This window comes from Barbus barbus (assembly GCF_936440315.1).
Source record: "Barbus barbus genome assembly, chromosome: 28".
Lineage (NCBI taxonomy): Eukaryota > Metazoa > Chordata > Actinopteri > Cypriniformes > Cyprinidae > Barbus > Barbus barbus.
Window position 1 is genome coordinate 7,812,955 of NC_136756.1, and position 13,800 is coordinate 7,826,754.

General features: G+C 38.6%; 1 protein-coding gene across 2 annotated transcripts in view; it reads right to left on the bottom strand.

Moving 5' to 3' along the window:
* Nucleotides 1-8,326: 8,326 nt before the first annotated feature.
* Nucleotides 8,327-13,800, bottom strand: part of LOC306848647 (fibroblast growth factor receptor 1-A-like) — a 46,932-nt gene continuing 41,458 nt past the window's right edge. For both annotated transcript variants that reach the window (XM_079383316.1, XM_079383315.1), the window contains exons 14-18: nt 13,677-13,799; nt 12,338-12,408; nt 12,118-12,255; nt 11,935-12,040; nt 8,327-10,759 (exon numbers count right to left, since the gene is read on the bottom strand). In XM_079383316.1, coding sequence (XP_079239442.1) covers nt 10,580-10,759; nt 11,935-12,040; nt 12,118-12,255; nt 12,338-12,408; nt 13,677-13,799 — 618 coding nt within the window. In that variant the 3' untranslated portion in view covers nt 8,327-10,579. The remainder of the gene's footprint in view (nt 10,760-11,934; nt 12,041-12,117; nt 12,256-12,337; nt 12,409-13,676; nt 13,800) is intronic.

Here is a 13,800-nt window from a genome sequence, read left to right on the forward strand (position 1 = left end):
TCTATTCTAGTTATTTAACAGTAGTGGCTGCTAATGAATTTGAAGTCTCGCACATTCAAAGAAAGTAGCTTACTTCTGCGTTGCAAAATAAGGTAAATAGTTTAGTGCTGTATTTGCGATATCCATCCATCCACTTACCGCTTATCCTCTGCAGGGTCATGGGGGGGGGGGGGGGGGGGGGGGGGGCTATCCTATCCCAGTGTCTCAGGCCACAATGGCCTGTGTATTTGCGATATGTGAAGCTATAATAAAATGATTTTGTCAATGTAGCCTACCTTCAGATACTCATATAGCACAAATTGTCTTTATGGTGCCATCTTTAGCGTCTTTATCTCCACAGGCCGAAACTATATTTTAGTAAATTGTGTGTATATTGGCACATGTGTACAAATGAGTAAGTGTAATTGTTTAAAATTTGCACAATAACTAAATGCACATGGCTTGTTGGTCAAAACTGATGAGTTGATTCTCAGTGAAACCGTCAAACTCTTCACAACTTCTAAATGTTCTTTCATTTTGTGATCCATCACAAGCAAAATCAGACAAGCGTGTAAATTCCATAAATATCAGACATGGAATGGACACTTTTGGAAAAAATGTGTACATTTTCAAAAACCTTTGGAAAGTTTACAGAAATTCCCTGGAAAATACGGCCCATTATCAACCCTACTTGCCATATTGTAATGGTTTCAAAGAGCTATTCAAGCCTTACTTTTTTTCTGCTGTAAAATAAATTAAAAAGTAATTGAGATCAGTAAGAAGATGAAGTGTTACTAATACAAAACAATTACATTTTTTTACATTACAAAATTTAGGGGCAGTCGTGGCCTAATGGATAGAGAGTCGGGTTCGAGAGGTCATGGGTTCGAGTCTCATGTCCGGCAGGGATTGTAGGTGGGGGGAGTGAATGTCCAGCGCTCTCTCCACCCTCAATACCACGACTGAGGTGCCCTTGAGCAAGGCACCGAACCCCCAACTGCTCCCCGGGCGCCGCAGCATAAATGGCTGCCCACTGCTCCGAGTGTGTGTTCACGGTGTGTGTGTGTTCACTGCTGTGTGTGTGTGTGTGTGCACTTTGGATGGGTTAAATGCAGAGCACGAATTCCAAGTATGGGTCACCATACTTGGAAATATGTCACTTCACTTCACTTGTCACGTCACATTTGAGAGCATATTGACATAATATGTTTATTCCTTACTTTAGTTTATTCCATCCATTTAGTTTTTATTTAGTTCTAAAAAGGTCTTTAAAAATGTACTTCCATATAACCCGCAGAAACCTTGAAAGGTTTGCATACCAAACTTAAATCTGCTACGTTCAGATTCTTTATTTTGAGCAGAATGAGGAGAGAGGAAGAGAGAACATGATTTATGCTTTTCATTGACAGTCGGTTCAGCCCTACAGTCTTACCGAGGAAGAATTGTGTCCTATTTTGAAGCTAAACAATAGGAGTGCTGTCATGCAATTTAATCTAAGCCCAATTCAATTACGGAGGATACAAAGACATAAGCTTCAAGGTTCAGTGATATGATTAGAGAGATTGAGGCAGACATCAGTGGACTGAGTCATTTCTCCCTTCATTACACAAAAAACAAGGCCCAGATTCAAATAACCTATCAAAGCTGCTGTCGTTTGGTATGATCTTCAATCTTAAGGGGACTACAATTATTAATAATTAAGTGTGTCAATATTTTGTACAATGCAAAGTACATTATAGCAGTTTATTTGCAGAATAAGAAAAAAAAAATCACAAGGGAATGTATTGATTCATTCAATTCATGTACAGCTCATTGCCACATCATCATAGTCATGACCTACATTATAAATCTATTTAAGATTCAGAAATTCTAAATGTAGAACAAGCCTCAAGCCAGACGTTTCTAACTGTAAAGTGATATAGTGTGTTTTTCTCTCCCAGGTATCGTTTTGTCTGTTCAGACAAGAAAAATAAGTTTAGCCAAAGGGCTAATGCTGTTTTACAAGCTGACAAGTCAAGATCATATAGCCCCACCTAATGCATGCGAGTATATTACGAACAACCTGCAGAGGAAATCCGACCCAGTGTGAGTGGGGCAGAGCACAGCCTCAGGGGAACAGGTGTATTATGGGAGAAGACATGTCTAGAGCAATCTATTGCTCCCTTTTCCCCAAAGTATGGCAATTATAATGCAGGAAAAAAGGAGTGTGTTTAATGAGACTTCAAATTAAAGGGACCATTGCAAAAGAGATTTTCTAGACAAGTAGCTCCTTGCTAAAAAAAAATAACTCACCCTCAGGTCATCCAAGATGAAAGTTTGTTTTTTTAAGGGAACAGATTCTGAGAAATGTAGCATTACATCACTTGCTCACCAATGGCAGTGCTTTCAGAATGAGAGTCCAAACAGCTGATAAAAACATCACAATAATCCACTCCAGTCCAACAGTTAATGTCTTGTGAAACAAAAAGCTGCATGTTTGTTAGAAACAAATCCATCATTAATTTTTACGTTAAACCGTTGCTTTCGGCTAAAACATGAGTCCTCGATGCATAACATTGGTCTCTCTATATAGTGAAAAAGTCGTCTCTGAATCAGGAGAGAAATATGTAAAAAGTGAAAACAGTTCTAAACAAATATTTAGAGGATTTTGATGTGAGAGGACAACAGCGGATGGAGTTTATCACTTGAAGAAGTGTTATTATGGATTTTGGACTCGCATTTTAGCCAAAAGTGTTGACATACTATAGTTTAAATTGTCACAGTGCTTTCTTTCAATCTTTTGTTGATTTCTTTGTCAGATTTCTGTTGGTTCTTTTGTTTTTCACTCACCATTATTCTGAAGAAACAGGAAATAAACAATAGATTTCAGATTGATTGACAGGTTGAGCGCCCTGTTTGGCCTTTCTGTCATTTCTGCGATTCAGCTCCACATGGACTCCAGTCAGCAGTGCAGCCACACACACACACACACACACACACACACACACACACACTCTAAGTCAAGGGGTCACCGACCCAATACAGGGCCCACCTATGGGTAAAGGTCAAAAAGCCCTGCATCTGCCAGAGTGCCGCTTTCTCATATAGAAATATAGTGGACAATTGACCACTGAAAGATGGGACAACTTACCCCATATACGGTACTAAAGTGTAACCTCCTGTTGTGACCTGGTGTCACAAAAATTCAACATGTGTTAAATGAACCGTCCCAATAGGCCTATGTAATAATCTTTTTTTCATGCTTTAAATAAGTACACTTATTTTGAAGAGTTGACTAATATACTAAAGCACACGAAAAGTATAAATAATTTGATCTGTAATGTAAATGCTTGTCAGTACATACACTTTAACTATATTTAAAGACAATAGAAGTAATTATGAAATGACTTATAAAGATGTAATTAAGTCCTACTTAAGCGGGTCAAAAAAGAACTCTTAAACCCAATAACTGTATTTTATGGAAGCCCATTTCCATAAATATTTTTTTTTCTCAGAATTGCATGGCATAAAGATGCACTTCTGACTTTTTTCTCACAGTTGTGAGTTTTACAGTCAGAACAGTGAGATATAAACTCACAATTGTGAGACAAAGTCAGAATAGTGAGATTAAAAAGTCTCAATTATCTTTTTATTTTAAATTCAATGGCATAAATGGGCTTAGCATTTAATATAAATTGAATGCATTTTCATTAATTGGCAAATACTATGCAACTGTGTCCAAAACATACATACATTCAATTTCCACTTAAGTATATTCTTTTAAAGTATGTTGCTTCTCTAACAAGTATGCTAAAGTGTAAACTTCTTTTTCACAAAGAAACAACTCAAGTAAATCTACCACCCCAGACCATAAACGCTGTGCAAGTATGAACACTTTGTGTACATTCAGAACTCATGCAGAAACAGTAAATATGTGTGGGTTTGTCCAAGTATTCAGTGAATAAACAAAAAAAAAATCTCTTTCATGAGGCCTTCATTTAGAGAGCAATCTGGGGCTCTTTGAAGATTAGAGATCCCTAAATACCCTCTTTATCTCCAAACCCTACATTTTCCTTTTCAGAGAGTAAAGATATCAGAGACTGCGATAAAGACCCTGCACTCCACCCAGTAAAGACGCTCTGTTTCTGTCAGAGATATCAGATTCTCCATGCACAGGTGCTTGGATGGCGTCAGAGGAGAGCTGCTCATTTATTTCTGTTGCTTCTGCTGTGCACAACACCTCGGCTCATTAATGTTATGAATACAGAAATCACAACTACTGACTGGTTGGAGAGAGTCCTTGCTTGACCGAGTGAAACACTGACTGAGTGAATGATGGTGTATGAAAGGCGTAGGAGACACGATGTCAAGAACAGCCTCACATAAATTAAGTCCTGTGGAAATAAATAAGAAGAGCAATGAATCTAATTTAGTAAACAACACTCAAATATTTGTGTCTTTTCACCAATAATTGATTTATATATACACTGTTTAAATAATTGATTTATATATACAAGTTTGGGATTGATAAGATTATTTAATGTTTTTGATTTAAATTGACTGCATTTATTTGATTAAAAATTAAAGCACTATAGTGAAATATTATTACAATTTAAAATAACTATTTTTTATTTGAATATATTTTGTAATATAATTTATTCCTGTGATGTATAGCTGAATTTTCAGCATCATTACTCCAGTCTTCAGTGTCACATGATCCTTCAGAAATCAGTATAATATGCTGCTCAAGAAACATTTATTATTATTATCAATGATGAAAATAGTGTAGTGTTTTTATGGAAAGTTACAACACAAAGCTCATTTATTTGAAATCTGATCATGTTTACACAAATTGTAGTATTGACTACAGTTTGTTACTCAAAAAAATGTGGAAAAGTTTATTGTAACTACAAATCAATATTTGGTCCCAAACTAGTTAGCCCCTTCTCGTAACCCTCTAAACCATTTCATTAAGGTTATTAAATTATTTTTAAAAAAGAAACACACAAATCAATACCCAAACATGTCCCAAATTTTGTTAAGGCTTACAAAAACATCACATCTCATAGAAAATTAATAGACAATCTCTTAGCACTGACCCTTCATTGAAAAAGAACCCAAAAGTTTGTTTTTACCTTATTCAAGGGAAATGCCATTCCCTCAGTGTTTCAGATGGCTTTATAATAACTGAATACTGTGTTTACAAACAGTCTTACCATGAATAAACCAACAAATACACAACTAATGTTCCAACTAAACACAAACTATTAGGATGCTCTGATTTTCTTGGCTGCTCAGAGTAGTTTGGCCCAACACTGTGCACTTGCCCTCTCTGTGACACTTAATGCTTGGAAGTACACAGCTTACATTGGATTCCCTTCAACTTTCTGTGCTGAACGCTGAAATTCTGCTGACGTTGTTGAGTTAACACGTTCAGGCTCAAGCACAGCTGTCCTGCTCCTGCTGATGGCTCCACTTCCCACCATCTGCCCAATCTGATAATACAATTCACTTTACATCCTCCCCGTCCACCCCCGCTATAAACTCACCCCCTCTCTCTTTCACACACACACACACACAAGAACATAGATGCTTTAAGACAGAAGGCTCACTGTCCTACAGAGTTTAGGTCCAGCCCTAATTAAACACACCTGAACCAAAGTAATCAAGGTCTCCAGGCTGAAATCTGCTGCTTTTTTCCATACAGTGAAAGTGAATGGCAATCACAGGCTGTCAGGCTACAAAAACGACAAAAAGCACCAATAAAGTGGTGTTTCGTACTGAGTAGGGGATTTGGTTCAAAAACATTTTTGTCATGCTGGTTGAAAGTCTCTTCACATCCTGATAGCAATCACTAAGTTAAGTGGTCTAAATGTATTTATATGTGTTTATTAGGACTGTCCTCGACTAAAGATTTTTCTGGTCGACTAGTTCATTTTAAGCATTAGTCGACTAATCGCGCATTTATTAATAAACTATTTAAATCAGTAATAAGAGCCTTTCATTGCCGACAAAAGCGCTCAAGAAAATGCATACAGCTTGCCACAGCGCACCACAGAAGCTAATGATTATGAATATGTCAGGAAAAAACAGTAAGGAGGCTGCATTAACATTTTAATAATTCATTGATAAACTAGTGCTTTCTTTGTTTTCGGCTGAAGAGAAGAATTCGGTGACACGGACTCGGACACGGTGGATGCGCCTGTATGCATGTTTCATATGGATTACATAATCGGAGAACAACTGTTTTCCATTAGAATTGGTTCATTTGAAAGTAAACATTCCGCTCTCTATTGATATGTTTTCATATCTGTAAGGAAAGTATACACAGAGTTTCGGGGGGTCCGCGCTCAAGTTCACAGACCGAGACAGACAGAAAGTGCATCTTGTTTGCATTCGTTATTTTATAAAAGCACAATGTTTTGTTATTGCACACAAATAAATGTAGAGTCTTTGCAAATTCGAAAGATGTATTACTCTTATCTGTATGAGCAAAAATGAGGGAGTATTTTAAGAGCAAGTGAGGGCACCGGTGCCTCCATCCAGTAGCCCCTTACTGCAGAACAAAGATCCAGGGGGCTGGGTTGGATCCACACCTAAGGGGTGGAGATTGGTAGATTTAGGGGTGGAGATGGTTGGGTTTCGGGATCAGGGGGTGGAGACGGGTGGGTTTAGGGATCAGGGGGTGGAGAAGGGTAGGTTTAGGGGTGGAGATGGGTGGGTTTCGGGATCAGGGGGTGGTGACGGGTGGGTTTAGGGATCAGGGGGTGGAGACAGGTAGGTTTAGGGGTGGATATGGGTGGGTTTAGGGATCAGGGGGTGGAGATGGGTGGGTTTAGGGGTGGAGATGGGTGGGTTTCGGGATCAGGGGGTGGAGACGGGTGGGTTTAGGGATCAGGGGGTGGAGACGGGTGGGTTTAGGGATCAGGGGGTGGAGACAGGTAGGTTTAGGGGTGGATATGGGTGGGTTTCGGGATCAGGGGGTGGAGACGGGTGGGTTTAGGGATCAGGGGGTGGAGACGGGTAGGTTTAGGGGTGGAGATGGGTGGGTTTCGGGATCAGGGGGTGGAGACGGGTGGGTTTAGGGATCAGGGGGTGGAGACAGGTAGGTTTAGGGGTGGATATGGGTGGGTTTAGGGATCAGGGGGTGGAGATGGGTGGGTTTAGGGGTGGAGATGGGTGGGTTTCGGGATCAGGGGGTGGAGACGGGTGGGTTTAGGGATCAGGGGGTGGAGACGGGTGGGTTTAGCGATCAGGGGGTGGAGACAGGTAGGTTTAGGGGTGGATATGGGTGGGTTTCGGGATCAGGGGGTGGAGACGGGTGGGTTTAGGGATCAGGGGGTGGAGACGGGTAGGTTTAGGGGTGGATATGGGTGGGTTTAGGGATCAGGGGGTGGAGACGGGTAGGTTTAGGGGTGGATATGGGTGGGTTTAGGGATCAGGGGGTGGAGACGGGTAGGTTTAGGTATATGTAAGGTGGGAGGAGTTGGATCTGGACCCAACCTCGCCCCCTGGATCTTGTGTTCTGCAGTGAGGAACATCTCCGTCCATCTGTCAGGCAGGGAGCACACTACAGCTTCCACAATCAACATAGACACTTCAATAGCGCAAATTTCTCTAGGTTAACATTTGATTGAGCGGCCAGGTAAAGTTGCTAATACTTATACATTTCAGATGATAAGCCTGAGGTCGATGAATGATAGGCGAGTGTTTGGATGTCCTGCCCGATGTATTGTATTACTATAGACCAGTCATTAATGATCTCTCCGTCATGGCCAAGCCTCTGCTGGTCAACTAATGGTTAGTCGACAGCCCTAGTTTTTATGTCATCTGTGGAAGGCATGGGACCATAAACTGTTAGTCCAATCATATCTCTCGGTCCAAGGGCTACGATAGGCTGTCCTACCTGCATGTCAACGTATGTATTTGCATACCTCCAACCACCCTGTTCGCGTAGACGTGATATGTCATCAGCACGTTCATAAGGCTATTGCAGACCGAGCAAGAATGGAAGGCGTTATTATTTTAATACTATGTATTTTGTACTGAAATGCTTTCTCACCGGTGAATGAGACATGAGGTAATCTGACAGCGCTGCATTCAGTCCTCCACGAATGCTGTCTCTCATTGTATCACTGGTTAGCGTCTGGTCTGTCTGTGCGCGTTCATGTGTTTCGGAGGAGGTGTGACTTTGGAGAGTGATTTGCAGGAAAGGTGGGCTCTTATGCTTTCAAAGCTAGCTTGCTATTGCTAGCCTCTCCGAAATCAAATAACATATTTTAAAGCTATTTTTGGAGTATTTGCAAAAAAATATTCATAATAATAATGAAATAAAATAAAAAAATTAAGATAGTAAAAATTATATGGTAAAAACCTTTTAATTGTTTGATGGTAAGTTCCTTTACTACATACAGTGAAAAACAAACAGGACATTTCATGTAATTTTACATTAAATTAAGTGACAAAACATGACTTGATATTCCCAGAATTCCCTCTGTGATGTATTTTACAATATTCTTTTTATTTGTTGTTATCATTTATGTACATTAGGGTCTTATGTTACATCTTATATTGTTAAATTAATGTTTATTTTATTATTTTACCTTGTGGAAAAGCCAAAGCTTTTGATAATATATTATATTATACTAAAAAGATTTTAGTACTTTAACAGGTTAGTATATTGATATTTTACCAGTTTTTTTTTACTGTTATAATCTGTAAAACCTAAAATGTTATCCCATTTTATGCTACTTTATGATACAACATTGTGTCTAACAAATCCTTCAAAGAAACATTGAAATATAAGAAGTTGAGTATTACAGAAGTTTAATTTTTAGACAAACTATTCCTTGGAGTCACTCACTTTCAACTCAGAATAAGAGTTCCACACAAGCTGTTGCATATTATATAAAAGCTGATACATTTATTGATGCATTTGAGCCATGAATTTGGTGTTGTCTAAACTGCAATGCAACAATCCCAATCATAATTGCATGCCTTTGGAGAAAACAGACAAACAACCAGTGTTTCACAACTCCATATCTGCTGACCTGCGCTGCGTCTCTCAGAACAAAACAATGTTTCCGCAAATTAACATTTACAGCAACCGTCCCATAAACATGACAAACAGCATTAAATTTAAACTGCTGTATACTCTGCAACCTTCAACTACATTTTCAACCGTATAAATCAAAGCTGGTACTTTTGTCTTGGCTGCAGGAGCGTGAGCTGGTTGTGGGCATCAGGGTTCACAAGTGTGCATCGCCAAGAACGCGTAGTGGAAGCGATGCATCAGCCGCTGGCAGGGAGCCAGTCGCCACTGTAACAGTGTCTGTCGTCTGATGCATTTGCAGCATAGCACCTCGCTAAGAAGGGTCATTCACACCGCTATAAATAAAGCGCTAACGGCTACGCTCGGCTTTTACACGGTAAGCTTTGCATTATAATATTTAATCACCCCTACTAACCTGCAGTAAATGAGAGAGTCAATTTCACTGTAAACACAATTTACGTTGTAAACTCATCAGCAAGAGTGATATTTACAAGGTTCTTTATGCGGTATGAAAGGTTTCGTGACAGCATTTTATTGTATGTCGTTTTTGTAGAGTAACACATGCAATCTATTGATCTTACTCAAATTTGACCATTGTTTTAATGTACGGTCATCTCATTACATGAAGCTAATCATTTATAGCTTCTCTCTGAGGTACATTTTAGGTGATTTATATTTTTGTGTTCATTGAGAATTTCCTTTTTTCCCTATGATCTTTCCAAAAATGCATCGACTTGTTACAGACTTGCTTAAGACGCGAAGAAGAGAACCTTTTCAATACATATATAATATAATAGCTTAAGTCTGACGCTGTACTGAGTTCCATCAGGAAGATAGCAGCAGTTTTGAGCCACTTCTGCCAAGCTGCATCAACGAGAGAGGACAACAACATTAAGTAACAAAACTGGCCATCTATCAGCTCTTAATAATATAATTTCATCGACAATTCTCGTGGACGTTTTTCGCCGTCCCTTTCAAAAAAGCTACACTTCAAAAAGTTCTACATAAACGCATCCTCGTACAAAAAGCAACAAAATTCAAATAGTGTCATAAAAATAAGGGTAGTGTGTAAATATAAATTCATATTTATACATTTCTAGATGTATTTACAAGAACGGATGTCAGTCAGATAATCTGTTTGCCCGTTGTAAAAACAATACATTCGGGCAGAGCATTTAGTGGAATACATTTTCTTGTGAATTTGGTCAAAAGAAAAGTCCTTGTTATTATAAACACTCCCAACATCCATCATTCTGTTCCTCATTTGATGACTGTAATGTCTTTTCTGTATTATAAATGGCAGGAGGATATTTCTTGAGAAACACGCGTGTACCACTTTCTGCTCAAGTGCCCTGTAGCTTTCTAGCAACAACAGGTAATGGGGTCAGTGAAGGCCCAGTTTGCTCTCTTCCAGCTGTGAAACTAGCGTCTCGTTATGTGAAGTCCGTGCCGAGCTCTTCAGCTCTTGGCCGCTCTGTAGTGTGCTATGTGGCAAAGCATGGTCTCCTAGAGTTCATGAGCCGAGTCCAGCCAGGTAGCACACTGGAGAGGAACTGAAGGTGAGGGAGCTCAGCGCTTTTTAAAAGCCACTCCGCGGTTGGGGTGAGGGGGGAATTTGGGCAGGCAGGGCTCATCAGCGCCGGGGTCATGGGAGAACACCGAGTCTTCACCGGAAGAGCACGTCGAGCTGCGCGTGTCTGGGAAATTTGGAGAAAACTGGTCCAGAGACACAGACAGGTCCAGATACTCCTGAAAACGTAAAATACGCAGATCATTTATTATTGCTGTTAATCCAAAAAAGAAATTATTGATATAATTATTGGTCACACTTTATTTTAAGATCTAACAAACCAATAACTATAACTTTTCAATAATCTCCTAATTTGCTGCTTATTAACAGTTAGTAAAGTAGTTAATTTTAGGTATTGGGTAGAATATGGTCATATGTGCTTTATATGTATTAATAAACAGCCAATATATTAATAATAGGCATGTTAGCATGCAAAACAACTATAGTTAATAGTGAGAATAGGTCCCTGTGCTAAAGTGTTACTTTATTATTAATATTATTTGCTAATGTATTATTATTACTATCATTATTAGATCATTTGTATTATTATTGATGATTATTATTATTATTAGTAGTAGTAGTAGTAGTAGTTATAGCTACTCAATAACAGCATTTTTTTGTTATTGTTATATATTTATTATTTGATCATTTAATTATTATTGTGGACTATTGATATTATTAATTATTCAATTACTACAATACAACTAATACTAATTATTATTATTATTATTATTATTATTATTATTAATACTACTACTACTGGAGAACAAAAAAATTATTTGTTATTATACTGCTATTAAGTTATTATTATTTTATCATGCATTACTATTCATTTATTATTATTATTATTCCCTGAACAACCACAATAATAATAACGATTATAAAAATAAAATGATGATGATAATAATGATAATAATAATAATTAATATGATTATTATTAGATCATTTATTTTTATTATCCTTGATGATCAAATTATTATTATCATTATTGACCAATTATTGTAATTATTAATTACTGAATAATAATAATAATACGTTATTGTTATTATTATTATTATTGGATACATCTTTTTTTATTATCCTTGATGGTTACTGATGATTAAATTATTTTTGTGATAATTATTAATGACTAATTGTTATAATTATTAATTACTGAATAATAATAATAAAAAAAACAACAACAAAAAAATTTATAGTTTTTATTTAATATTTCTATGCTGTCATGCAAGGTCACAATTACATTTTATTAGGGGAAAAACAGCTGCTTCTGAATCAGTTACAATGCCATGTAAAGCACTGAAAGCTTATTTGTGGACTATCCAAGTGATCTGATGCAGCTTCAGCGAGGGCTTACCTGATTGGACGTCATAAAGAGAATGCGGTCTAGATTCTCCACCAGCTGTTTGAACGTGGGTCTTTGAGATGGGACGGCATGCCAGCAATCTCTCATCATCATATACCTGCGAGAGGAACACGGGTTTAAAAACTGGAAACCTCTCACATCGTTACAGAAGATACCGCATTAAAACAGTCTTACAGTTCGTGGGTACACGTGGAGGGGCGGTCCATGCGGTGGCCTTCCTTTAGCAGTTTGAAGAGTTCCTCAACAGGGACACCTGGGTACGGTGAGCCACCAAGAGTAAAGATCTCCCACAGCAGCACCCCAAAAGACCACCTAACATGCAAAGAATGACTATTATTAACAGACAAATGCATTTTGTATGCGTGTGAGTTTGAGAGAATATACTGAGACGTACACGTCACTCTGATGGGTGTAAATGCGGTCGAACAGAGCTTCAGGCGCCATCCATTTCACCGGTAAACGACCCTGTGGAAAACACAAGCACTTCATTCACTTACTCATCACCTGTTTGAGATTAAAGAACTGAGATTTCTGCTTGTGACAAATGCTGCCTTCAAATCCTGCTGGGAGGAAATTGTAATTCGTTTTGCTTGCAAGCATCTCACTTGTCTATTATTATTCTTCTTCCGTACAAACTTTGGTGCATAACTGGTCCCGCACCATTTGTCACAGACCCACGAATTAGGCGGAGAGGTGTGCTATGACTTTTATAAGCGATTGGGCACACAATGTTCGCACAGCAGGTAAAAAAATCCCATAGACTTAACATTGCAACCAAATTTGACGGGTCATTGCACCAAGTGAGAATTTCGTAGAAAGATGTGGATCACTGCATTTGAAGAGGCTGACAAGCTGTGCGAGGACATATAAATTGTACCCTTGGGGCGCAAGAGCCCTCCAAAATTGGCCCATAGACATACTATGGTGAAGGAAATGAGCATGTGTTTTTTCTACAATTGTAATTGCGTAGCAATTTTGCATTGAACATCTGGGTCAAATTGTCATTGAGACATGGGGGTGGGACTCAGGACATGAGGATCCAGGATATGGGGGATCCAGACTCTCAGGATCATCATGAAGCTATCAAGCCAAGCCCTAGCAACCATTTACAGCACCCTAGCAACCCAAACCTAAAGAGGTATATCTTCAAATCTGAATGTCATAGAGACATGGGGGTTGCTTTATATAATTTATACTGGCAAGCAGCGTTTGGAGTATCCTCATTGGCAGCTGCCAAGCCACTCCCTAACAACCAAACCGAGTACCCTAGCAACCATTTAGCATGGCTTACATCTCTGTATCAGAACATCATATAGACAAGGGTGGTTGGCTCTTTTGACTCATGCTAGCAAACAGGACTCCCAACATGCTACACATGCTAGCACTGAATAGTTACATTAGCTTAATGTTCAAATGTGCTAAAAATCCTAGCTAATTGCTAAAACATGGGGAAAAAAAAACAACGCTAGTAACTGTACAGTGCCGAGTTTTGCCACAGCAAGCACCATTCACATTTACTTCGGAAAATGTATCTAGTTATCATTCAAAGTCGATGTTAAAAGAAAATCCCACCAGTAATTGCGCCAAGAATCATTTCATAAAGCATAATAATTCAGACAAGCAGCAGCTGCTTGGACAGGTTCATAGTACTTTAAACAGCAATCAAAGACCAAATTAATATGAATTTATTTTTAATAAAGTGACTTTTCTTATGTCTTAGTCCAAAATCTTACATTGGTGGTCTTCTTGTAGTAATCAATATGATGGATGTCTCTGGCCAGGCCAAAGTCTGCTATCTTCATAACGTTATCTTCGGTTACCAGGACATTACGGGCAGCCAAGTCTCTATGAATACAC